Source organism: Lathamus discolor, chromosome 1, assembly GCF_037157495.1.
Source record: "Lathamus discolor isolate bLatDis1 chromosome 1, bLatDis1.hap1, whole genome shotgun sequence".
Taxonomy (NCBI): Eukaryota; Metazoa; Chordata; class Aves; order Psittaciformes; family Psittacidae; genus Lathamus; species Lathamus discolor.
Genome location: NC_088884.1, coordinates 151,784,387 through 151,811,563, shown reverse-complemented (window position 1 = coordinate 151,811,563; position 27,177 = coordinate 151,784,387). Strand labels below are relative to the sequence as shown.

The window sequence follows — 27,177 nt, the reverse complement described above, 5'->3', positions numbered from 1 at the left end:
TGAAATGCAGCAACAAATCTATACTAAAATGAAACACAACCATTCAAAGCACCAAAGCAAAAAAAGGCCTGTAGGCCTTTCTTATCATGTAGCAGTCTATTAATTCCATTAATTAGCCATTGCTTTACACCAATTCATTGAAATGAAATATACTGGTGTATTGATTGAACTTAAGAGTGCAGCTCTCCTCGCAGTGGTATCCCCATCAGCATTGTAAAGATACCTGGAATGGATGGAATTATGTTACTGAAAATCTTCCATAAAAAGATGAAACACATTGAGCAGTTAAGATACAATGTAAAACAACTTTCTTTTATTCCCATTTCCTGATCCTTGTCAGATGATCCTCGTACAAATAATCTGCTGTGCAAAATAGTTTATAAAATACTAAAAAAAAGCTTTTATTGTAAAAAAATAAAGTTTTCTAGATATACAGTTACTTTGCACTATCACAAATATCGTCAGGTATTTAACATTTACATTTAATATCACAATACTCAAGTCATGTAAACCAATGATCCTACCGGTCAGGAAGCTACTACTGAAACTCAGGTTCACTAAGGATGTGTTAAGTACTTTTCATATCTACACCCTTACACAACTCTGATGACCATGCTTGCAATTGCACCCATATCATAGCATTGTGCTATTCTTTCCTCCATTATCAGGTGAAAAATATCAAGTCAAATAGTAAATATATCAAATAGCTAATCTTAGTAAATCATGGCAACACATGAGCTACACAGTGCAGTCACAGAACAAAGGTCCCCAAAGCTGTGCTGAGAAGCAGTGTAAAGGCAGCCAATGCTGGGTTTGGGGTATGTGTATGATTTCTACCAGTATCCAAGCCAGCTGGTTTAAAAACTCTTCTTGAATTCTAGCCTCTCACTGCTGCAGTGTGATCGCAATCATTTTAGCATGAAATGCCTCTAAGAAGTTTTGATGCAGTCACCTGAGCCCTCATTGCTCCAGTTCACTTTCATTCTGCAAAGTCTTCATAGCTAAACCCCAGAGAGTCATGCTAGAGAAGAATGGTCCTTCATTACTCTTGTACACAGCAGACAGTGTTCGACTTCCTAGTGCGTCATTACAATGACTGTCCAAGCTAATCATAGAGGAACGAATCATGGGAATATTATCAGACTGTAAGGGCTCTTCTGCAGAAGATACATCTACATCTGCGTAACTATATGGCGCTGGTGGAGTTTGCTGGGGCTGAGCCTTTGGGAGTTTAGCAGAAGCCACATTCAGTTTCTGCTCGTTTGCCGAGTCATGGTGTTGAATCATTGATCGCAGCTTACAGTAAGAATCCGCAGAACTATCAAATTCAGCTGGACGAATGGGAAATTTAACAGACACTGGTAACAAGGTAACAGACATTTCTTGGCCAAAAGAGTCAGAACTTTGAGACTTGTCAAGGTCAGATGTTTCAATCCCTTGAGTAAATTCATCTAGTGCGTTTGGACCCTCGTCAGTGGCTTTACAATGCATTTTCTTGTGCCGCCGCAGAACAGCAGAGCGGGTGAAGCACTTGTTACAGGTTTCACAGGTATAGGGTTTTTCTCCTGTGTGAGTCCTCACGTGTCTACGCAGGTCACCAGAGCCTGCAAAACATTTCCCTACAAGACAGAAGTGACAAATTAAGATTTTGTTCTTAATATCAGTATGTTTTCATTAGAGAAGATATCACTTGATGGCATGTTTATCTAGAGCTGGTTCAAACAAGTTCTGTCTATTTTTACAATAACTTGTTTCTTGTTCTTGATCTGATTTTCTAACTTGTGTTTACCAATGCTTTAGTTTTAGTCTCCAGAGATGGGAAAATCCATTAGTATCTAAAAGCTGTGAGTGCCCTCAGTTTGTATCAGTCTTTGTGAAGGAAGAAGTAAAAATAAGCAATTTAATTTGTCTGTCTGGAAAACCAGTATCCTTGATAAGCTTCTAAATATATTCTTCCAGCAAGAATTGCATCACAGAAAGTAATGGCTTGTTCATTACTAAGGAACTATTCTTAAAGTGCTGACAAAGTTAGCTTTTTTCTTAACTCTGAGCTAACATAATGCATCAGTCCATTTATTTTATATTCTAGCCAGAGAACATCAAATCTGTATTTTTTTATTGCTGTAAATACTGGAATACAATAAGATATTCAACTGTTTGCCTATTTTCAGAACCACGGGCTCAAACAAGCTCAATTACCACACTGCAAAGAAAACTGAGGCTGAAGCAAGACAAAGTGTAGAAGAACAAGAACCAGACAGCATTAATTTCCAGAATTGCTACCTCACATTCTTTAGGACAGTGGAAATAAGCTGGTACCTATTTGTAGTTTTATCTCATTTTACCTAGGCAAAAGGTTAATTTTGTGTGAACAGCTACCAACTAAAATGAACTTGTATTATCTGAAAGCTCAGTAAAACGGCAGTCTCAATTTCCGGAATCATACTTTTTATTCTACTTCCAAGATTTCTCTTCAGAAAAGCCATTCAACAGTAAGATTACAAATTACTGGAATGATGTATATGGGTTTTCTGCATAATGTGAATGCAAAATTCTTAATGCTTGATCAGATCCTTTTTGCACAATTTTTGCCTTCTCAGTGCAAGATGACCTGGCTAAAATGAAAAATAATCAAAGAGCGCTGCAAAACAAGATCAAAAAAAGGCCTATTTTAATGTCAGCAACACAACTGTTTGTTTATACTTTTATATCCTGCATGTCTCTATTTCCTCCTTCTGCAAGACCTTCTGGTAATAATATTAGCTTTTGCTGTGCTTCAAGCCATTACAAATAAAACATATTGCAACTGGACATCATCTGAAGGAGCTACCCTCTGCCAAAGCAGATTCCTCAGAACATAAGTGAAATTATACCAAAATAGCTTAAGGGCAGAAAAGCAAGTAGGTTGCTCAGTAAGGTATGAGGTAAGGACAGACAATGCAGCTTCTGAGAACTGTTACACAAGGATCAAAGAGCCATTTTCAAACCGCCTGGAAGTATGACCTATCTAGCAAGTTCTGAACATGGGTCTTCTTTGGTATGAAGCACTGGTCAAGTTTTGATTTTATTCCAGATGTTGAAGCAAAAGGTTGTTATTACCAAACTCGATGGCTGAATGCAGTTAAATCAACTGGGGGCAAAAAGAAGAAAAAAAACAACCCACCACCAAAAACCAGTGATGCCAAACCTGAATTTCCATCAGAAAGGACTATACTGAAATCATTTTTGCAGCAGCAAGTACACGTACAGTGTTGATTCCTCTTACTTCCTTTCTGTATTCTTCAACTGAAATTCACTTTTGAATTTATTTACAACAGCTAAAGGAGTTCAATACACCAAACGAAAGACTATGAAGCATTCAAGACAGATTTTCTGACAAGCTTTCACAACATGGTATTTCAATTTAAAACCATTTTGGTTAATTGCTATTCTGCTGACATAGGAACTTTTACTTATTTAAAAAGCAGACACAACCAAGCCATGCACATTAAATCTTACCACATGCTGAACAACTGTATGGTCTCTCTCCAGTATGCCTAATTCTGTGCTTTACTAATTTTCGTTGCATGTTGAATGACTTCCCACATTCATCACAGGTGAACACTTTATCTGCTGTATGAGTCTTTTTGTGCTCCTTTAAATTACTGAAGTTACTGAATCCTACAAAAATACAACAGAAACTGAAGATTAAAATGACTCCTCACATTTCAATCAAAAATCCTCAGAGGCAGAAACCTTGGTTCTTACATACCTCTGCCACAGATATCACACAGATGAGGCTTTTCTCCAGAATGAATAATAATATGACGCTGAACATCACCAGAAGCAGCAAATCTATAACAGAATATGGAAACCCAATTACCGTCTTTGTAAGACCCTTATTCTCCTATACTGATTATCTTGTGGAAAACAGCTATAATGAATGCCTGATGTTATGAACAAAGATTAAGATCCACAGATAAAAGGATGCATTTAAGAAAAAAACAACTTAATCTGGTAATGTCCAATTAAATTTATGCTAAGGAAAAAAATCAACCAACCAAAAAACCCTTTTCACTATTAATTTTACTAATTCACTCTGCATTTAATGCTACTCCTACATTAGTATATTTTCTATCCCCTGTAAGCCAAAGACAGAATCATTTAATGCTTTGCTTAAATTTATCAAGTTTCCCATACTTCAAAATTTCCATGAAATGTAACAAATATTCTATGACCAAATAACAGAAAGGTACAAACCCACATGATTTACTGTCACTCACACTGTCCAAAACACATACAACAGTATGCCCTTAACTAAAAACACCAATATACAAGAAATTTAGTAAAGACCACAGGCTATATATGTGGTGATGTTTACTTATTATTGAGACTTGAAACAAGACACTTGTCAACATTTATGTATTTTAATCCCATCAGTACTCATTTAAAGTCAATGTCTTTTAAACAAAATTGAGCAGAGTGCTACTTTAGCTCTTGGCCCCTGGTTTTACCATGTTAACTTTACTAAGATGCACAGTTCTACTCACCTTTTCCCACATATTTCACAAATGTACGGCTTTTCACCAGAATGTCGACGTAAATGTGTCTGGAGATTACCTGCCTGAAGGGACAGTAATTTAAACATTTAAATTCAGCTAGCCTGTTGTTGTATACAGACAAAAAGACAATGATGGAAACTATGAGACTGCCTTTTCATTTCTAATTCTAAGGCAGTGACGATACAAAGCACGTATGAACTCAAGCATTCTTATCTAGTAAAGAAAGACTACCATACATTTCAAGATCAAATTGCTTATGCATGCAATTACACACTGACAAGAATAGAAAATAAGAAAAAAGCCTGGAATCAAATGCTAAGGAAGAAAAAAAGCACTATATTTGAAATCAGATCCAATTATAAATGAAAATTACACTACGTAGATTGCAGTGAAAACTTCCTTCTAATATGGTTCATGTTAGTCTTACTTTCCCTGTCATACAAATAAGATGTTGTTACATTAGGACCTCTGAATCCAGCTACCAGTAGGTTAAAAAGAAAAGAACAGGGTAAACATTTTTCAATCCACAAAATACTCCAAGCCAAGGGCTCCAAACCTACAAATATTTGCTCATACCAAAAGAAAGCAGAACAGGAAGTACTGAAATGAACAAATGGGATTACTAATAACTAATTTTTATTATGTATCTTTCCTCTCCCAGTCTGTAACAATTACTGTCATCAGAATTTCTAATATACCAGAACTAGGGCACTGCAGACACAGAGGACAATACTAAAGGGATCACTGTTTGAACCCTGAGAGAACTTTAACCACTGTAATGTTTTTCAGACAATGGCATGACTGAACCATTGCTCTCTCAGGCCAAACTTTGTAATACTGAACCCCAGTTAAAGAGAGGCATTAGGCACCTGTTTCTGAGGAAGGAAAATACTAACCACAGAACAATTTGTGCATTGCAAAGACAAGGGATTTTACGCAGAGGTGCGTTTGAGAGAAACATAAGAGACAGAACCTTTATCCACGTCACAAAACAAATCATATCACAGGTATTTGAAAGTTATTCTGGATAAAGACAGAGGGTGAATTTGAAGTGCAACAGTTATTCTGAATTAGTTCTCAACAGGGATTTTTAGCCAGAATAAAATCATTTTACAGAGTAGCAAGTAGATCCATTTCTTTCTTACAAGACTGTCACTTCCTCATCATGAGGACATTAACAAGTGCTCGGAAAAATCCTTTTACTAATACTTGCAGTATACCACTACTCACAAATTTGGAGACTAGAGAGAAATGCTAGGCTTGGTCCATTTGTAACTGGCATACTTTTAAACTGAAGGAACTAATGCATGTAGTTACCCATTATATCCTGAATCACCAGCCAGAGAAGCACCACATAGTAACAGCTCTGCTCCTGTAATGGAAGATGCTGACTTGGAAATACAAAAGGAACTTTTTCGTCCAAAAGTCAGGACATTTATGGTTATTTGTTCCAGGCTGTGATTTCCTATGTCAATTTAACCTACTTTTTTCATTTTCTGTTTCACATTCCAACACACAGAACATCAGTTACATCCAGCAGGAACAGACAGACCATCGCACAAGTGCACTGTCTCAAAAGCACAGAACACGAAGGCTCAAATAAGAAAAGTATTACTATTTCTTTGCCTGCAAGCTGAGAAGATCAAGAACAAGATCAGAGTTGGTCTTTTAAACAAAAAATAGACAGTAATTATCCTTGCATCTTAACTTGCGTGATTCAAACGCATGTACCTTAGAAGCATTCAAGTTCTTTTATATGACCAGAGAAAGAACTGCAGCACATAAGCTGAATGCTGTAGCTCTTATTCTGGACCGTAGGTACTGTCCATTGGTATGTATCTACCTATATCTCTGGGCAAGTGAGGTAATGGGAAGGGGAGGGAAACTGTTTGACAGTGTTTAATTAAAAGGTAGCAACTTCCAGTTTTACTGGTGTTTGTTTTTAATTGAAGAGGAGCAATGTATGTTGCATGAGGAGTCTGCCACGCCTGTCATACACTCTGAGTGTGTGCAGCTTCTTTTATTCCCTCTTTCCCCACAGAAATGGTACAGAACACCACTCCATTTGCCAAAAGTACTTTTAATGGAATTCAGAAATACCCACTTTTTTCTTTTAATAACTAGAAGGTCGGCCACCAAAATGAATTAAAATGCACTTTCTTTGCCAAATAAGCAGATCAAGTTTTGCTCAAAATGGCTTCATAAGCATGGTGAAACAGTACTGTTCACTGGACACAGTGTTACGTTCATATTCAGTAACAGAGTGGAGGATGCAACTGCACCAGATGATGGGTCAAAGTTGTCCCACTGGTGGACTACAGAACTGGAGCAAGAGAAGTGCAAACACTGGTGTGTGGGTAGACAAAGACCACATAATTCTAATTCTTAAACCAGGACCATCAAAAAAGACCAAAGTTATTAAATGGTAATTATTATTTAATCTCATTATAAAGATATGCATCTCTCTATTGTCTCCTGTACTTAAGTACACGTATTCCAGCCAAGAAAACAGAAAAGAAATAGACATCTTGGAAACATAAGACAACTAGGCACCAAATCTGTTGAAATACAAAATCATTGTTGTACCCAGAACAGGAAGCAAGCATTGGAGGGCAAATTAAGACACAGATAAAGTTTGGGCCCTGTGTGTCAGTAGGGAACATCACAAGACTTTTTTTCAAATCCTAGCTGAATTTTGTCACTTCAGACAGGCTGCTGCTGTTCTCCACAGAAGAAGCCAAATTATATGGATTTATATGGATATAAATTTATCTGACTCAAAAAAAAAAAAACTGCTTAATAATTCACACCATTTAGGAAGATGAAACTCTTGCGAATACAACATTACATAAAATTCTAACCTGTATTTTTTTCAGACACTGCAAAAATGCTATTAAAAACATATCCCTAAGCATAACGCAAAAGAACAGTCTAAGACTGCTCTCTGCATTTTAAATATAGTTGTGGCTCTTTATAGTTAAACATTCATTTGAAGGTAAAATACATAACATCTACTGAGAGCAGACGGAATGAAAGGTACAAAAAAAATCTAGAACATTTAACATGTTATTTTCAAATAAGACACTTTAATATTTTATTCCTAAAGTGAAGACTGTCTTTGAAGAAAAAATACCTATAAGCATAAACCCAAGTGTTTGAGAATCAACACACAGATGCATTTTATTTTCAAGTGTAAACACCATAATATAAAATATTCCCACCTGGGAGAAGTGTTTCCCACAAATGTTACATTCAAAAGGTTTCTCACCTAAAAGGAGAAGAAACAGAACATAGAACTTCTAATAGTTGCAATAGAATAGAAATGTTTTAAATTGGCTTCCTTTTACAACATGTAATGTAAGAACAAAAATATCCCCCCCCAAGGAACACTTACCATATATCTAAGGGGAAATTCAAGGGAAAGTACAGTATATTAAGGGAAATTCAAGGGAAGAAGTACAAGGGAAAGTATTTACCATTAAGCTTGTGAGGCAGATTTGCTCAGAAACAGAATTTATCTTTCAAAACAAGTAGGCTGAGGAGTTTTGATATGAATGAAAATGTTTTCTATTCATTTTTTCCCCCAAATGAAAGGGGTACCCAACCTCCTGGAAGAACAGAATAGGTGACAAGGTCCCGCAACAACAAAAGCTATGGGAAGTGCACCAGTTTTCCCACTTGTTTACACAAAGGCTCACTCTTAGAAAGAAAGAGGAATGCAGAAATACTAATTTGGAAGGATTCAATTTCCTCTGTTCAATGTGTACCATACATCTCTGATAGTATGCAGCCATTCCTCCCAGCAAGTATATATCTGCCTTCAAATTCTCCTCCTATGTAAGAGTATCTAATAATTAACCCAAGTATTTTGCTCCATAATTTTGAATTTATACTGGTAGTCTTGAATCTCCAAAACCACACAAGCAGCTTTAGTAAAAAATTAGCACTGCCCACTTTAGCTTTTGAAAATAACTCGATTCTCAATCCAGAATGTGACTACGCAATACTTCAATTCTGTCAGTTGTCAGTTTAAGACAAGTATCTTTTTTTAATCACTTTTTCTCCTCTTCAGTATTTCATAAAGGTAGGTTTTTTTCCCGTTAGTTCTTGGTTCCCAGGTTTTTACACGTTGATAAAAATCTCTGCGAATCTTCTAGAATTTTTAAAACAGTAACTGCTCAAATACCACCGAACTCAATGACAAAGACTTCTAAAGATATTTTCCATGAGTCTATGTTAAAATGACAGATACAATCTGGCCCACAGGTACAGGAAAGCAAAATTAGTGAAAACCCTTGTGATTTTGAGTGCAGGTATTTCCAGAAAGAAAAAGAAAGAGATCTTACACTGTGTTTTATCTTGGTGCTGAATCAAAAACCTGACTACTCCTTATAGTTTTCCTGATTTTACAGAACACCTCCTGGCATTTGCAGCCAACTCTTCCAGCAAGTAGTCTCTACATCAGTTTTCTTCCTTCATCCTTGGAAGTGTTATGAGCAATACATACAATATCCAGGTGTTTTCCTTCCCTGCTGCCAAATACAGGTAATGTTCTTTTAACATATTTCAGGATCAAGGATTAAATGCAACTCTCAGATTTTAAAGCACAGAGTAAACATACACAGTTACGTGGCTTCACAGATAGCAATCTTGCAGTTGGTCTGACAACCTGAGGCTGCATCTACTTTTTCTACTTGATGAAGAACGGAAATCTTACAGCAAGTTTCAAGAAAGCTTTTATTCAATTAAAGAAAAAAAATCTAAGAACCCAATAACTCAACTATAAAGAGCACTGAGGCCTGATTTCATTAGGGCTCTAAATTTGCAAACCACTAAAAATTCTGGTACTGACAACACAAACATAAACGAAATCAACAGGGAGCATGATTTGTGGCAACTGGGAAGGCTTCTGACAAGTGTTAAAGCATTAAGGCAATTTGAAATGGAGGATAAAACACACAATTTCTGCAGAAATTACCTACACCAAGAAAGACCCCACACCCAAGTTCCTGTTGACACAAAGACTAGTATGTGAACAGAAACCCACTCTGAAATAACTAAAGGAGGAGGAAGGGAACGGGAGGCTCTAATTTCTCAAAACTAGTGTGTAGGCTGTGTGCAACTTAAATTCTGCACCTGTATAAAACGCCAAACCACTGAACACATCAAGTAGCCTATTCCAAGAATGAATTCTAGCAGAAACACTAAATTACTCCTAGTGGTGTAGCATCCGTCAGGTAAAGTGTGGCTATGTGCTTCCTATGGCATATTCTTCAGAGTGCAGCTAGTGAGCTGAAGGTCATTCTTCTCCCTCCATCACTGGTGAGACCGTATCTGAAGCCTTAAGAAGGGAAGGCCAACAGGAAATCTTACTGCTCTCCACATGAAATGGGAAGACACATGTAACCAGGCTGTTCTTGAAGGTACATGGTGATAGGACAAGAGGCAATAGACACAAGTTAGATGGTCAGAAACTGCAATTAGGTATAGGAAAAAAACTTTTTATCCCTGAGGGTGGTCAAAAACTGGAATTGGTTGCTGCAGAGGTTGTAGAATCTCTCTGTTCCTACTGACTACACTACACAAGGTCATGAGCAAAACAACCCAATCTAATTTGACCCAGCTTGAGCAGAGAATGACCTCCAGAGATCTATTCTAATCCAAATTATTCTATGATTCTATGACCAGCATTAAATCAAAAACCAACTAATCATCTCAAACACCATGACTGGATCAACAGCAATAGAGAAAATTTGGGGAAAAGTAGTAACTGGACTACAATTAAGACAATGCTTAAACACCCAGGGGACTTGACTTTTGAACCCTTGGACTGTTTGTGGTTTTTATCTTCTGTTGCATCCTTCTTGCTCAACACTCCACAAGAAGAGATGAAGTACACAGTCATAGATAAAAGCAGGTGTGTCAGCTCCAGAGGAGAAAGGCATGAAGGCAGAAGCAGTGTTCCTGAAGAGTTCACAGTGGTGAGGAGCAGAACTCTCTAAGGCATGGAATGCTGTCAACTTGCCCAAGCAAAGCTCAGAATAAAAAAGTTCTTTCCATAAGGTTGGGGTTTGGATTTTTTTTTTTTTTTTTTAGAGGATGTTTCCTGAAACTTTCTTTAAAAAAAACCCTCAAATAAACAAACAAACAAAAGAAACCCCAAACCCAAACAAACAGAGAAAGAGAGAGGGAAAAAAAAAAACCCACAGGCAAAAGAAACCCCAGCTGAAAGCCCACAAAACACTGGATGCTCCTGGGCAGGTAAGGACTGTATAAGAGAGATGCTTGCTTTCTTTTTTTTTCATACAGGTCAATCTAATAAAAAACAAATTATAACATTCAGTCAAGATCAATCTTAAAGTCAATGCAATAAGCTCTGTTTAGAGATTCCTTTAACTATCCACTAGCAATACAATTAGAACAGCTAGATAACCCAATACAATGACTTGTGTTGAACACAATATGACTGTTCTTCACATAAAAACCTCACCAATGTAACCATGCTAGCCTGTAAATTCTTTAGTGGTTCCTAGTGTTCAGAGAATTTCACATGTGCTTTTTCTTGACAAGCAGGCCACCACAGCACTTGTGCTGAAAGACTTGTTATTTCTAGGCTAAAAACTAGCTTACCACTGTGAAAGGTTGATTCTAGTAACTTGCTTCCTTTACCTCGCCAGCAAAGCCAGACTGGGAGGACTTTCAGTAAGCACTGTAATACTTAAATACTTGCTAACACTTGCTTAGTTTTAGAAAATTAATGTTTTAAATCAAATTGATTAGCCAGCAATTTGCTAGGCTTTCTGAAGAGGCAAAGGAATAGAAATGTCTTTTAGCATACACTTACATTACTTAACTACCAGTATACCTAATACTAATGATACAGATGTGCCATATACCTTCAGCTACAGATCCTTCCTGAATCAACATCGTACTTACTATCCATTGCAATTTTCCAAATACTCTTTTTGCACTAGTTGGATATTGAAAAAAAATTAACATGACCCCAAAGTAACAGGCAAGCAAACAGGCCTATCTAGTCATATTCCTGCATCAACTTTCCATCCATTTTTGATGTGCTCATTATCTGTTAAACTTATGCTCTTAAACTTTGTCAGTTTAACACTGGCAAGCTGTTGGAACATCATTAATGGCACATTAAGTAGCATTCAAGTCTGGAATTTTTTGAACACTATTGGAAGTACATAATGTATGAAAACCAGCAAGGAATTCCTGAATCCAGTGTATACTCAGACTAGTAGAGAAGGACCACAACAACAACAAAACCAAGTCTAAGATCACCTTATTTTACACAATTTATAAAGCTAGTTCATATCTGGCATCATTGTGGAATGTGAAACAACATCTAGAGCTTAAGTAGAGTGGAAGCATGTGTAAGTACACAGACCTCAAATAAGAACAAAGAAATTAATTGCAACACACATAAATAACCTTGCACAGCTACTGCAACCCTTTTCCTCTTCTTCCACTTCCTACTCTGATAAGCATTTGCTGGCCATGCTGTGTCTAAGGAAAAAAAAAAAAGTAATTTGTAAACCAGTTGTATAGTCTATAGTCTAGGCTATAGTCTCTTCTATAACCCAGTACTCCCCTGATCCTTAAGTTAAAATACATTAAAAGAGGTAAACTACACTCTGAACCTCATGTTTTAAATGATTTAACAGATTCAAAAACATACAATAATAAAGTCTATCACTCAGGCAGCACACTCTTAAAAACCCAAGTAGTTTAATGGGCAGTACTCACAAAACACAGATTTCTTCCAGTGATTTAGATGTCTAAGGAAGGGAAAATTCTAACAGGGTTTCTCACAGTTGGGGTCTCTCTTTCACATAGATTCTCTAGCACAAACTTACTTGTTACTGACTTCAGAGCCTCTCCCTCAGGTGGGACTTCTCTAGATGCTCGATCTTCTACCTGATCACCTATTTTCCTGACATTTTTAAGATATTAAAATATACCTTATGTCAGCTCAAATCTGATAAAAGATTAAAAAAATACAAGGCAAAGAGAGGATCTAGGTAAGAGACATATGCAACTCTTTCACAGCAGATCAAATTAAAAATAATAAAATAGTATTAGCAATGTGAACATACAGAAGCAGTCAAAGGCATCAACTGAAAACTTCACGGAACTAATGCAAAATGTTCCTATTTTCAGGTTCTAGAAAGATTTTTCTCCTAATAAAATGGAAAAATAAATTCTTAATACTAAGGATTGATTAATCAAAGAAAACAGCGTCTGCTAAGAGGGACTCATATTTACTTTCAAAGTACCAATGCAAAGGGATGTTTATTTGATAAGCCAGAGAGATGTGTTTGCATATTTAACACAAAGAAAAAGAAAGGCAAAAAACATTCAACAGATTAATCAGCTATCTCAAGGACTTGGAATCAACAGTGTCACAAGCTAAGGTAACTCTTTAAACATTTAAAAAGCATATCCAAAGTTGTAGAAATGTAATGCAACATGCTGGTTAAACTGAAGAGACAAATTAGTTACTTACATGTAAAACTAAGTCTTTTCACTAAAATAAAAAGATCCTTAGAAATAAATCTATGCTAGGTTTAAAAATAATACTACCTGTGAGTTTTTAAGACAAAGTAAATTAATTCAAGATTCCCATTCACTCTGCAGCCTACTTAACCATAAGAGCATTATGCCCTGGGTAAACACAATGAAAGTTATTCATACTAGGAAAAAAGTATAAAATTATTACAGAGCATATTTCTACAGGTTAAAATGAAATGACCATCAAGCCCTAATCACTTGTATCTTACAGCAAATATATGATCAGACAGGTCATCTAGAGCACTACCTGTATTATCCCCTATCCACTTACACTTATTGTTATCCGACTCAAACTTCTGGGCCATCTGACAAACTGACTAGAAACGCCTCTTCTAAATGCAAGACAAAAGTAAATCTTTTGTTGAAATATCACACAACGTACTTCAAAAAAGACCACTAAAAACAAATATGAAGGAGAGCTCCTTCAGACTTTATTACTGGATGATTAATCATTTTTTAAAAGACTCCCATTTTTAAAGTAAACCCTTCATCAGCATCTCTGAATTGACAGATACTGCAAGACATCCTCTTTCATTGAAATACTTGCTCGGCAGACCAAGCTATTGATAACTGTACCTGTATGAGACCTTTTATGGAGCTCCAAATTGCTTGGGTGTTTGAAAGCCTTCCCACATAATTCACAAGTATATTGCCTTTGCGACTGAAGAGTCTGTGATTGTCCTTCTTGTTCCGAAGGACCTTGAGTTCTTTCAGCTTCAACAGTTTGGTCAAAATGCTCAGAACTTACTAAATCTTCAGCTTCTTTTTCATCAGTAACTCTTATGCTCGTCATGTCCATCGTACTTTCATTTACAGATTCAATTACTCCTGTTACTCTACTGTTATCTCTTTTAGGCTCAGGCGGCTGCTCTGCAGATTTCTGAGACCTTAGAAAATTTAACTTTTTGAGGTGTATTGCCTTTTTCAATTGCATCTGTTTGGTGGGCTGCACAAGTGTGCTTTCTGCATCTTGCTCTGGAACAGCTTCATTCAAGGACTGAGCCAGAAAGTTTGATGGTAAATGATCTGAGGTCTCCAGAATACACTCAGAGTGGTTGACAGCACAAGAACTATTCTCTACTGTGTTTATTTCTGTAGATGGGCTGTAAGAAAAGGGTTGTTCTGCTACTCTCTCATGATTAGAGGAAGCATTTTGCTTATAGAACTGTTTACTGTAAAAGTTGCGTAGTTTATAATAGTAATTTGGTTGCTTAAATGGAAGCTCTGTGCAGCTGCCATCTAAAGAGTCCTGTGGTTGTTTCTGTCCATCACCTGAGGGTGCGTGAAGATTAACAGACTGTGATGCTTGTGAACGGTGGTCAGTCAAGACTTTATTAGTTTGTGTGTTAGATGAGCATTCATGCAATAGGTTTGCTCCATAACTGTCACTGGCACAGCTAGTATCTGCAGTCAAAGTATTCTGCAGTGAAAATACACTATTACAAGGCATGCTGGCTGTCTGCTCTACAGCTGTAGATGATTTTAAAAAGGTGTGGCAAATGTTCAGCACATTCTGCACTTGGAGACACTGTGCAATATCCAACATAGCTTGTACATTGTCCTGGCTAAGGTCCAGGTGAGAGGTGTACATGAAGTCCAAGATCTGGCCTATGCCACCTACATTTTTAATGTCCAAGTGGAAGACATCATTCTTCTGGCCTGAAGAATTCTGGAAAAGGGTCCTGATAAAATAATACAAATAGTCAATCACAAACACAAATAATTCACAAACATTTTTATAAAAAACCACACATATACCTCAGACTTCCTGGAATGAAACAATTTAGTCTATATGGTCTTATCTACATTGCTGTGTTTTTGCAGATGAACATCCCAAAACTGTTCAATGACTTACATATTAGTCCTACACAAGTATACTAGTATGTATCAAAGCGAGTTATCCCTTATGTAACTTTAATTTTCCATTTTTTAATGTCTTGAAATCAGACCCTATACAAGTGGTTTCCTATCCAATGTTCTTTATGTACTAGGTGCAGCGGTGTATTTATGGACTATTTGCAAAGGTTGGTTGACTCAGAATGGTGTTTCTCCTTCCATCATGGCAAATGAAAAGGGACATGGAAAAACTTTCTAGTAAAAAGCAGAAGACAGACCTCAAAGTTAGCTTAATTATTCTCTCCTGGTAACTGAGCTTGTCCATCAAACTTTATCAGTAAATCTTGTCAAATTTCTCATTACTAGCTCTTTCTCCACAAGAAGATGAGAGAATAGTAATAATAAGTAAGAGAATGTCATTATTTTCAGTCTGCTCTCTCTCATGCAAAGAACACATTTTTTTACCTGTACTGGATGAGAACCAAGTAAAAGAATAATAAAGAGTACAGGTACATTAACCTGTAATAGCCATCCAACCAATACCCACAGAATTGCCATTGAATCCAGTGTCTGAATTCACAAGACTTTTCACTATTTGATGTAAAGCATTCTTAGCGTAAGAGCAGCAGTTCTTCATATACATAACCAGTCCTAGATTAAGTGGGTTTGTACTCCGCCTCAGGAACTTCACACCCTTCCATTAAACCCCCCCAGTCTACAACCTGACACTCCCACAGTAAATAATGATATATATAAAAATATGGGGTCAGGTCACTCTTATGTAGTTATTTTCCTACACTAGGAAATACCCTGAACCCAATGATTACTCTCAAATTAGCTTCTATTTAAAGGTGTGCATAGTATCAATGCGCTTTGAATCTTAAGAAAATAACAGTCTTCAACTCAGAGGCTTAAACTAGGCTTAAACTTTAGAAATGCAGAGGCTACTCTGAAGCCAATGCCCACATTCAAATTCTTTCATAAATCCAGCCCACATTAGCTAAATTAAAACCAGAACTATAATGAACTGGGATCATGATCTGGGTAGAGAGTTTAAATTAATTAGTCACTTATATCCTACTGAATTTTCATAATAATTGTAGGTTTAGTTCTTTTTAACTACTTTCAAAATTCAGTCTTTGAGCATAATTTCACATCATCAGGATTACAACACTAGAAGAGAAAAAAGGAAAAACAACCTTTTTTCCCTGGTCGTAACATAGAAATAATTTTCTTATGTAAGAATTGGTAGTAAAGCTTTAGAGATGTTTCAAGAAACAATGTCTAAAAACTGCCAGATCTAATAGGTTACTCATAGCTAACATAAAACACTAAGTTTGGAGATTCAGCATTCCTCACAATTTGGAGGATCAATGAGTGCTATACAGAGGGGAAAGAAATCAGTGATATAGCTTCATGGCCCACCTTTAAAACACAAATGTTGTCTCTGAGAATCTGTTCTAAATAGAAATTCAATAGTAGCCTGTATAGTCAAATTTGAAGAAACACGTTACCTATAAACAGAGAACGTGAATTATTTCATCAGTTATATCCCTTATCTGGCTCTGTTCATGTACTCCACTATGCTCCTTGTAAACAGTTATTTTTTTCATACTGAAATATTGAATACCAGAGTCCATTATATGAGGCACCATAAGTAAGGATCAGGAAAATGCCAAACTAAACCAGTGCAGCAGTTAACTATGTATAACTAGAAAATAAATTATGATGGCCACAGCTTTTAATTAGATTTAATACAGATGCATCTCTGGACAAAAAAAAATTTACCTTTTCCCTTATACTGCAACGGTTACTTAGTCTGCAACTACCACAGAAAAATACCCTTCTCAGAGAAAACCTCAACCAACAGCATTTAAGTTCACTTTTTGAAATGAAGTATTTTCTATCACATACCTGAAATATTGACTGAAAGCAGCTAATACATTTTTGTGTGCTTTGAAGCAGACACCCTTCACCACCAGCATGCAGTCACAGAGAAGACCCTGAATGCGCTGTTCATGTAGCTGCTGGAGAAGATGACAACTATGGCTAGCAACAGTGTCCATGCTAGAAAATCACTTAAATTACCTACAATGAAATAAAATGCTAAGATGAATCTTAAATATTAAATTGCAAAAAGTAACTTAGAAAATCAAGAACATTTTTACAATTTGTTTAGGTCCCCAAGGAAACAGACTTCAGTTTACACCCGCATTGTCAGCTCTAATGGCATTTTTCTGATTGAAGATAAGCCACAAGTATGCTCACCAGTAGATATGCAGACATACAGGTAGGTAATATCGATTTTAATTAAGATTTTCTTACAACAAACACCGTCTGCCAAAACATGCTAAAGGAACTGCCAATAAACTGAACTCCATAAAAAACCCAATTTACACAACTCCTGACAAGAATTAGATTCTAAGGCAAAACCGTATCATATCTACAAAACCAATAGCATTTGCAGAAGAAAACCTGCATCTGCACCCTCTAAACTAAACAGAAGAGCACTGTAGTGGCATTATTTATTCCCAATTTGTTGTTGTTGTAGGGAAGCACATTTCCCACATGAATGTCATTCATTAGACAAGTCAGCACAGCAACTTTTTGCTATTTTTAATACAATGTGAACTCTCTTTTAAAAGTCACTTCTTTGAACAGACTGAAGAGAAGACAAGTAACATTCCCACAAAACACGTTTCCATTCAATCCTTTTTTTAAAAAAGGAAAAGATTAAACTCTTCCCCTGCACACTTATAAATACGAAAGACACATTCCAACTATTAGAACAATTAGAACTGATAACAGTCTTTTAACTAATGAATTAAGCAGAAAAAGCACGTTGGGTTAAACATGACAAGAAAGTGGGGCTGCCCCGTTTCCAATTCTCAGGAGTGCTAAGGGCTCTACATTTACTGTGTTATTCCGTGATTCACTTCCTCCTGCCGCATTAAAGTGGGCTATTATACTCTTGTTCTTTCTATTCTTAACATAGCTTTATTTTTATATGTAAAGCGTTACCACGTTTTAAAATAAAGAAACCACGCCTGTTTCCCAGATAACGGCTTTCACAGCCTCTTGCAGCACTTTAATAACGCCTGAATTCAGACTCTCCCAGCAGACGAGGTGGTCGCCGTCAGCCGCTTCCGAGCAAGCGGAGCCCCAGCAGCATACCCGCTATTTAGGCTCAAGCTGTCGTACCGGGCTCAAGGCCCGGCACGGAACAGGGCACAGCGGGAGCGTCTGCTCCAGAGGACAAGACCGAGCACCGAAGAAGGGGCAGGCCCTGCACGGGATCAGGCGACAAGCCGGCACGGCGGCCAGGCAAAGGACACCGCAGGCGGGATGGGTAACGGGGCCCGAGGAGGACAGGGCTGACGGCGGGCCGAGCGCTACCCACCGCGGCGGGACGACACGGACACGGACACGGACACGGACACGGACACGGACACGGACACGGACACCACACATCCCGCGGCGGGGGGAACGCGGCGAGGCCTGGCAGAGGCGCGGGGGGGAAGGAGCGGGCCCCGCTCAGCCCAGCGCTTACCGGCTTCTGCCGCCCCCCAGCTCCATCCCCGCGCGGCTGCCCGGCGGCAGCTCCAGCCGCACCTCCCACCGCTTCCGCCGCCGCTCCTTCCGCTTCCGCCGCGGGGTGGGGGCCGCGCAGGCGCAGGGCCGGGGCGGGCCGGAGGGCGGTGGGTACACGTGCCGTTTGGGGGGCCGTTGGTAGGTGGGCGTTGGGGCGCGGAGCGAGCGTACGGCCGCGGCCTCGTGCCGCCGGGGAGCCTGCCTTCTGTCCTTCCAGCCCCGTGTGGCTGGGCCCCCATCAGGCGGCTCCCACGTCGCCGTGCCGCTCGCCCGCACCCGGCGGAGACGGGTGGGCTGCAGGGAGCGGGGCGGAAGGGCGGGGTGGTCGCACCGGGAAGCGGAGGGGAACCGTGACCTTGAGAAACCGGCGTGGGGTAGGGGGAATAGGGGGTACTGGTTTCCCTTGTGCACGGGTACCAGGCGAAAGTAGCTGCTCCTGAGCTTCTGCACATGCCAAATCAAACTGCTTGGGTTTTCTGCGGGCGGATGCACAGCTGCATTCATTTTCAGTCGTTCAGGTGCATCTTTCAAGCTGTAAACTTAAGATCTCCTCCTTGTATTTCTAGTGCTCTGCTTCTGTGGGAGGAAACAGATTGTACCCAATTCATAGAAGCTGCTGACCACTCGCCAGCATGGTTGTTTTCACGTGCAATGCGTGTGGAGAGTCTGTGAAGAAAGCACAGGTTGAAAAACACGTGAACATCTGCAGGAACTGTCAGTGCCTTTCTTGCATGGATTGTGGCAAGGATTTCTGGTAGGTAGAGGATGGTACGTAGCCTTGCTCAGCAGTGCTTGTCACCAGTATAGGGCTTTCGTATGGCATATTAAAATTAGGCAATTTCTGAATAATGTGTATTTATATTTAAAAATTATATACTTTTTTATATAGCTTCAAGCTTAGTCACCCAAGTTTGAACCACAAGGACAACTAAACCATGCAGTAAACAGAGGTGCAGTATTACATAGTTTCAAGTGGCAGTGCTTTCAGCTTGTGATCATCCACAACTGCTACTATTCAGTTACTGCAGAGAGAGTGAGATTGGCAGTAACGCTGAAAATTCTGAATTGGGTTGTCACTTCTCACAACTCAGAAGAAAGCAGTGCCCCTGTCTGCTTTCTAAATATAAATACATGAATTTGCATAAGAAAATAATGTCCTCAAATAATTATGATATTTTTCAACACTTTCCTGCCGAAGATGAAGTTCTATGTTATTCATTCCTTTTGGGGGACATTTACACGTTGGTCACAACTACAATACCACATTAGCATATCTATATTTAGGAATTAGGTTTTTGCAAACATTTTCACCTGCTTTTCTATTGTTAAGCTGTGTCAATATGAGTGGTAAAACACAGATAAATGTATTAATAGCCATGTATGTGTTACATATACAAATGTGCCTAAGTGAGAGAGTCATTAAGAAAAGCAGCACTATACTGAAGACGCCTCTGGTTTTGCAAGTCAGAAATTTTCACTGAAGGCTGTAGCATGGCAGAAATATCAGCAGTCCTACAAGCATATACTTTACTCGTATGAGCGTTGACACTATTAAGATTTAAATGATACGTGCTATCATCTTTTACTTCCGTTTGTTGGTTTTGTAAGTCTCGTGTAGTTCAAAGGACTCCAGTGAATTACAGTTAAAAATCTGCTTCGTTCAGGGGTGATGATTATAAGGAACATGTGAAGTGTGTAAGTGAAGACCAGAAATATGGTGGAAAAGACTTTGAAGCCAAAACTAACAAAGGAGATGCTAAACAACAAGAGTGGATTCAGGTAAGGTTTGTAATATATATATATAGGTATGATAAATAGCTGTTGTTTATAATTGTTAAAGATGCAGCAGAGGCTATATTTGATCAAACCGAAGATCTGTTTTCCCAGTATCTACAGCTTTTTTGGCAGTTCCTTAGTAGGTCTGTTGCTTATCCTGGTAAGAAATGCACCTTTTGTTTATTTTGAATCTGTCTCTTACTAGTTTGATAAGGCATATGAATAATACCATTGAAGTCAACATATAGGTGCCATTGTTGAGACAGAACATTGTTTTAAGTACACTGTTCAGAGGCAGTATGATGTGAATGCTGCTGCTTATGAAAATTGTTATCCTTCCTCAATAGTAAGTCTATTCTACACAGAAGGGTGAGGGATACTTACAGAGCGGCCTTTCCTGGTAATCTTAAGACATCCACAAAACCTTTTAGAAGACAGATTTTCAGAAGTACAGGCAGTGTCCAGTATCTTTAAATAATGGGAAGCAGGGCCTTTTTCCCTTACAGGCAGCAGTGCTGTTCAAGCAACTGCCACAAGGCCCTGGCCTGACCTCCTCTGTTCTCCTGTGCTGAGACATGCTGTGGTATGGAATACCCCTTTGGCTAGTTTGGGTCAGGTGTGCTGTCTCTACTCCCTCCTGGCTTCTTGTGTCCCTCCTCACTGGCAGAGCATGAGAGACTGAAAAGTTCTTGATCAGGGTAGGCATTACCTAACAACAGCTAAAACAGTGGTGTATTATCAGCATTATTCTCAGACTAAAACCAAAACACAGCACTGCACAAGCTACTAGGAAGAAAATTAACTGATACAGCTGAAACCAGGACACATACCTTGCATGTATCACTTGATCTTTGTGCTTCTTTGCTGATTTAGTTCTGTTTCTCTTCATTCAGAAAATTCATGAAGTAATAAAGAAGCCAAACATAAGTCCTAAAGTGCGGAACATTCTGGAGCAAATGCGTGTCTTTGATAATATTCCAAGAAAAAAAGTAAAGTTTCAGGTATGTTTTAATTGAGATTTGTTGTAGTGAGAGCCACTCTCTTTTAATAAAGGTGGGACAAATTGCTTGTTTGGGCATTAGTAAATAGGTGGTGTAATACTGGAGTTTCAAATAAGGCAGTGTTTGTAAAATAGATATCCTTGCTTAAAAAGAGCTGCAGCGAAATTGGTGCTAGCAAGCTGAAGGTTAGAATGCTTTTCTACAAAATCAGTGTTCTAAGTAGGGAAAATGATACTGTCAAGAAGCCTCTTTCTTTTTTGTAAGATCTGCAACGGAAGATTAAAAGTTTTTGCAGTTCATTGTAGGAATTTACTGCTTTGTTTTTATTTTCAGCAGGAATTCCTGCAATAGCCCTAAAAATGTTCAGATGTTTGCATTGAGATATTTGCTTAAGTTTTACTTCTCTGTAATAAACTAAGCTATCTGTTTTGGAGCATGGCCTTCTGTCAAGTACACAAATAAGTAAGATCAGATCCTAATGTTTTACCTCATGGAAAGAGTCAGAAGGTTTGGCAGGACATTAACACAACCAGCTGTGTTCAAAAGCTTGAAGATTATCTTTTCTGTATATTTAGCTCTTCTGGATTACTGTTAGTGAGGCAATTGAGAGGGTCTTATATTGGTATATTCTTGTAACAGTACACAGGTATTATTAGGTTTAAAAGATTCATAAAGTAAACGTATCAGAGATGAACCTTTTCGGTTATTGTTGGGTTTTTTTCCGGCACAGAATTGGATGAAGAATAGTTTGAGAATTACTGACATCACTTTGCAAAACCAGGTGTGGGATATTTTCTCTGAAGCAACCAGAAATGTAAGTTAGAGGTACAACAGGAATGCAGTCAAAAATGCTGGAGGGAAAACCTTTCAGCCTCCTTTTGTAGATGTTAGCATAAATACTTCCCATTGTTACGGTGGATTATGTTATAATGTTATATTCCTAGACTAATTTGCTTGCTAATTTGTGGAACATACTGTTGCTGAAGTAGTTGTGTGTACTAAATAGGTTGTGATTTAAAACTTGGACATATTAATTCTACAAGAAAACTAGTATAAGCCCAGGAACATTAAAAGAAACCCAAATATGTTAAGGTGAGAAAAATACAATTAAAACAATCAGCAGTGCCTTTGCTGACATCTTGCAGTAAATAGTTCATTGTCCCAGCCAAAACCCAAGTCAGGGAACTGGATGGCAAAGCTAAGATTATTAATCAAGGGCCATGTATTTGGGAATAGGTTCTGTATATTGCTGTAATAGACCCTGTTTTTGTCTGCATTAAAAAGCCCCAAATACATAGACAATTATTTCAAGTATAAATTATATATGTTGTAAGTTAATATTTCTTCTGTGATGTTAAGGTAATTAGCATTTAGGATGAAAAGAAAAATCGGCCACCCCATTTAGTGCCGTTTCTCAGGTAACTGGTGTTACCGCTTGCAAGCAATTTAATTGACTCCAGAATATTAGTGTTACTTATGAATAGAGAAAATGTTCTTTATGTAGTAAAGTTGCAATGTCAAAAAGGCATGTAAAAATTGTAATAATCTGTCTTTCAACAAAAGATTTCAAGTGAAAAAGAACAAGCCAAACCACAGCAGAAGGAAGAGGTGCATTCTGCAGAAACTGGGGAACAAGCAGTGGCAGAAGAAAATGGAATTATGGATGATAAAATTGAAAGGAAAAAGAATAAGAGAGAACGAAAAGAAGAGAGACAAAAGAACAAAAAGAAGGAGAAAAAGGACTTTAAATTAGAAAACCAGACAGAAGTAAAAAAGAGTAAAAAGTCCAAAAAAGAAAAAGAGAGCTTGGAGAATGAATTTGAAATAAATGGAAATGGCCATCAGAATGAAGTAGAAAAGGAAACAAATGTAAAGAAACGGAAACATAAACATGCAGAAGGTATCCATCCTGCACTTTATATTCTTGCTTGTTTTCAAGATGCTTTTTCTATATGCCCTAAAGCTCAGTAATTTATCTAAGTAGAATTTTTTAAATAGTAAGTTACATACACACATCAGATTATTTTTTAACACTGTGGTTGCACAGTCCTTTATAAAGTCTGAACCGCTTAGAAAATATAAACTGATGTTGCAAGAACAGAAACTTTTAAGTCACATCAGAACTTTGTTTCTACTTCTGTACATTTTTGTGTATGTTTATCCAATTCTGTCTCTAGAGGAACCTCCTATCACAACAAAGAGAATTAAAACTGAAAACATTTCAGAAGACGTGGAAACAGAAAACAACGGTAACGAAGAGGATGTGGGAAGAGGTAACATATTCTTAAAGGGGGAGTTTAGATAGTTACAAAGCTAGTCTGCAAAAGCACATTAGCCAACATGAAAAAGGGTAACAGCTCTCTTGTAGCTCTTACATCCCCAGTTTTTGCTCAGTGAATCATAAATTTGATTTTAGCTATGCGGGACCTCAGTTGATACTTGGACAAATCTACTTATGCCTGTCCTCCAACAGACTGTTACTGTTGGGGAGTTGTCTGTACTTGAACATACAGATCGTTTATTTGTAAACATGACCTCTCAAGTGGGTACCATGTGGGATTGACTACCTGTGCCCTAAGGGCAGAGAGATGGGATCTTCCCAACTGGCCCTGTGTTATGTAAAAATTGCTGTTTAATATCTAAAGCACAGAAGTAAAAATAGCCCTGACCCCAGCCTTTGAAGTAGTGTGTTGGTTCTTCATGTCTGTCCTATTAGAATCTTCAGAAAGAGCCCACATGACTTTTTGCTTAGCTACCCTGCTGCTGTAGGGTCAGTAAGATACCAGCTGTTGTGGTAGATGAACTTGTTCCAAAATGAGGTGATTGAAGGCTGGTTCATATGATAGAAGACTTGTAAATACCTAATGTTATTAATGATGTTGTACATCTAATCATTTTGTAGGTAAATTCAACTGGAAGGGAACCATCAAAGCTGTCCTGAAACAGGCTCCAGACAACGAAATTTCAATTAAGAAATTAAGAAAAAAGGTACTGTGCAACATGGCTTTTTTAATCTCCTTTGGTCTTGTGAATTTCTTTCCATAATGTTTTAAGTTCATAAACTCCTGCCCCATATAAGCAAAAAAAGTTTGACATTATTTAACAATTGGCAGAATATCAACTGAGGGGCATGTTCCTTATTGCTTACTGGACTACAGGAGAAATTCAGTGCTAATTCTGCAAAGGAATAATAACATAATAGATTCTCTGATACTTTCAGTAGAGTTTCATGAATTCGTTATTGCTGAAAGTGGAATCATCTTTACTAACTCAGAACCATTCCTCTGTCTTTATGCAGGTTATAGCTCAGTATTACGCCATAGCTGGTGAACATCACAAATCAGAAGAGGATATTCTAGTCATATTTAATAAGAAAGTGAATAACAATCCCAAGTTTAAAGTTTTAAAGGACAAAGTTAAACTCCTGAAATAAGAGTTTGCATGCTTTTCATAACATTGCATTTTAATCAGACTGAGACAAGTTCTTCTATCAGCTGTACAAATATGTTGCACTGGTCTCAAATTGTTTATGTGAGGGCAGAATTTAAAGACTGGATTCCTCCTCTTTCTCTATATTTATCACAGAACATTTTCAGATATTTTATTTTTTGATTGTATGGAAAATGTATATTTTTTGGTACAAGTTTTAAGGGACATTGAAAATAATTGTTGCCTATTGTATTAAAACTCTCTAACAATGTAATTTATAGGCAAGAATGTTTATCGGGACCTGGGTTGTATGTCTTTTTGCAGAAACTATTGTAAGAGCAACTAGCATTTTCATATTCAAAACCCCACTGTGGAATAAATGTTTTGTTATGCTAAAATTATATGATATCCCCCTTAATACAGGGCTTTAATAGCCTGTTAATTCTGTGTAATAACCTGTTAGTTCTTTGTTGTAACATGCATAATAAACGTGTCTGTCAAGTTTGTGTACATAATATTGCACAATCAGTGACAATCTGAAGACTGTTACCTGTATATGCACTGCTACTGAATGTCTTAATTAGTGACACAGCTGACTTCAGTGCAAGGGCTCACTTAGACCAAAAATGGGTGAAATAAATTACTTTGAAACACCACCTTCAATATAATACATCTTGCCACTTTATGATTATATAATAAGCTCACAACTTACATAGAATTTGAAGAGGCTGTTACACTGCTGTCACCAGAATAATTTAGGCAGGCCAGAAATCCTACATATATGTAAGAGACAGAGTTGTCCAGGAAAAGTTACTTGAAGATTACAGAGGTTTAATCAAATGCAAAATAGTTCCAAATAGGAAGTTTCCTACCATGAAGCAGTCTGTTGAAAAGAGTGGTAGAAAGCCAGGGATAATCTCTTGCAGTGTAAGATATGTTTTAGGAAAGTACACAGTAGTTTCTAGCAGATACACTTATAAATCTCCATTGTGAAAATACCTGAATTTATAGGAATTTTTAATACATTAGAAATATGAAGAAATTAACTGTCTGTTACACTGGGTCCAGTTTTTCTGAATACATATTTGTCTTATTATAGAAGTTGCAATAAAATGTCTTAATAAATTTAAGATCCCTTAAGTGTTTATTGTTAATTCATGAAAATGGCTTTGAAGAGCAATAGAATAAAATTCATTTACAGACATTGAAAGTCTTTGAGAAGCTTTGAATGAACACATTTCAAAAACATAGATTTCTTTGGTTTTGATTTAGGAAAGGACTTAGAACAAGTCTTTGTCAGTGAAACTGAAATAATACAGTGCTGTTAATCTTGTCACTTGCTGTTTTTACTTTACAACAAATATTGTTAAATTATGATCCTAAATAGTTTTGCTACAATAATTGTTACAGGTTTGGGGGGGGGGGGGTTGTGTTTAGAATTAATTCCAAATTATGCCATTCTTCTATGCTGCTTGTCTTCCATAGCTGTTGACCATAGCACAGTTTGAACATGTGCTGAATCTTTGCTGATGGTACATACCAGTTCTTGTTGACCATAGCAGCAATTAGGGGTGCACTCGGCAGCTGCTACTAATTCTGGGCCATGCCTCCATCCTCAACCTAGGATCTTGCCTCCTTATACACACCACTTCAAAGCACCAGTCCCATGTCCACGCACCAGGGCTGCCTTCCTGCTCAGTGCCACCACTCCCATCAGCCAGCTGGCTCCAGCCACCCCATGAGCTGTGCTGTAGCAGTGCTGGCTGTACCGCTGTGTGCAGCAGCCTCCATCACCTGCATGTTTTTTCAATGAAGGCCTACTATGTTCTTGGCATGCTCATGACCTCATCAGCTGCATCTTTTTTCCTTTTTCAGGCAGGTAGGGGCAGATTGGATTGTTTATGCCATGCATTAAATATTCACAACAAGTTCTTACTTTGGAGTGTTGCAAATTGTCTTTCTCAGCTTGGGAGAATGAGAGTTTCTGCTCATGAAAAGCATCATCAGTTTCTAATCTCCAGACAAAGCAGCTAATCTATATCAGATGGAAACAAAAGTCTAAAAGAACCTCTGAAGTTGTGCAGCAGTTCCCTATTCAGTCTAACACATAACCAGATACTTGGTTCCTGTCACTGCAGTGTTCTGGTGTCTTATGCTCAGGGTTTACTTCAGTGATCACTGACTGAAGCAAAGCAGCAGACTAATGTTCAAGAACACCACACATCAGCTTAAAGCTGAAAATAAGGAGTATTGATCAACAGTACATAGACAAGCTATATGAATAAGATTTGGCCTCAGCATTTTTTCCTGCAGTAGCTGTTGTGATTCTTAACAGCTCAGATGCCCAGCTTCCCCTGTGCATTGCCATGGTTGTGCTCGTAGTGCCTATGTAAAGTGTAAATGCGACTTCTGCA

At 37.9% G+C, this 27,177-nt stretch overlaps 2 protein-coding genes across 9 annotated transcripts; one reads left to right on the top strand and one right to left on the bottom strand.

Moving 5' to 3' along the window:
- Positions 1-291: 291 nt before the first annotated feature.
- Positions 292-18,828, bottom strand: ZBTB49 (zinc finger and BTB domain containing 49). 6 transcript variants are annotated; one of them, XM_065659397.1, is made up of 9 exons: positions 18,517-18,828; positions 16,881-17,054; positions 13,707-14,812; positions 11,982-12,065; positions 7,763-7,809; positions 4,530-4,603; positions 3,752-3,834; positions 3,499-3,660; positions 292-1,619 (listed from the first exon to the last, which is right to left on the bottom strand). In XM_065659397.1, the coding sequence occupies exons 2-9, from the start codon at positions 17,030-17,032 to the stop codon at positions 961-963; spliced, it is 2,367 nt and encodes a 788-aa protein (XP_065515469.1). In that variant the 5' UTR covers positions 17,033-17,054; positions 18,517-18,828; the 3' UTR covers positions 292-960. The 6 variants fall into 6 exon arrangements, with proteins under 6 accessions (XP_065515469.1, XP_065515479.1, XP_065515486.1 ...); XM_065659407.1 differs by having other exon boundaries at positions 11,991-12,065; positions 18,517-18,827; XM_065659414.1 differs by having other exon boundaries at positions 16,881-16,993; positions 18,517-18,827.
- LYAR (Ly1 antibody reactive) lies at positions 18,598-25,893 on the top strand. 3 transcript variants are annotated; one of them, XM_065659450.1, is made up of 9 exons: positions 18,598-18,664; positions 19,124-19,311; positions 20,222-20,336; positions 21,227-21,334; positions 22,065-22,148; positions 22,898-23,234; positions 23,512-23,607; positions 24,237-24,322; positions 24,633-25,893. In XM_065659450.1, exons 2-9 carry the CDS (start codon positions 19,190-19,192, stop codon positions 24,765-24,767), a joined length of 1,083 nt encoding a protein of 360 aa, XP_065515522.1. In that variant the 5' UTR covers positions 18,598-18,664; positions 19,124-19,189; the 3' UTR covers positions 24,768-25,893. The 3 variants fall into 3 exon arrangements, with proteins under 3 accessions (XP_065515522.1, XP_065515537.1, XP_065515529.1); XM_065659465.1 differs by lacking the exon at positions 18,598-18,664 and adding an exon at positions 18,670-18,695; XM_065659457.1 differs by lacking the exon at positions 18,598-18,664 and adding an exon at positions 18,708-18,846.
- Positions 25,894-27,177: the final 1,284 nt, after the last annotated feature.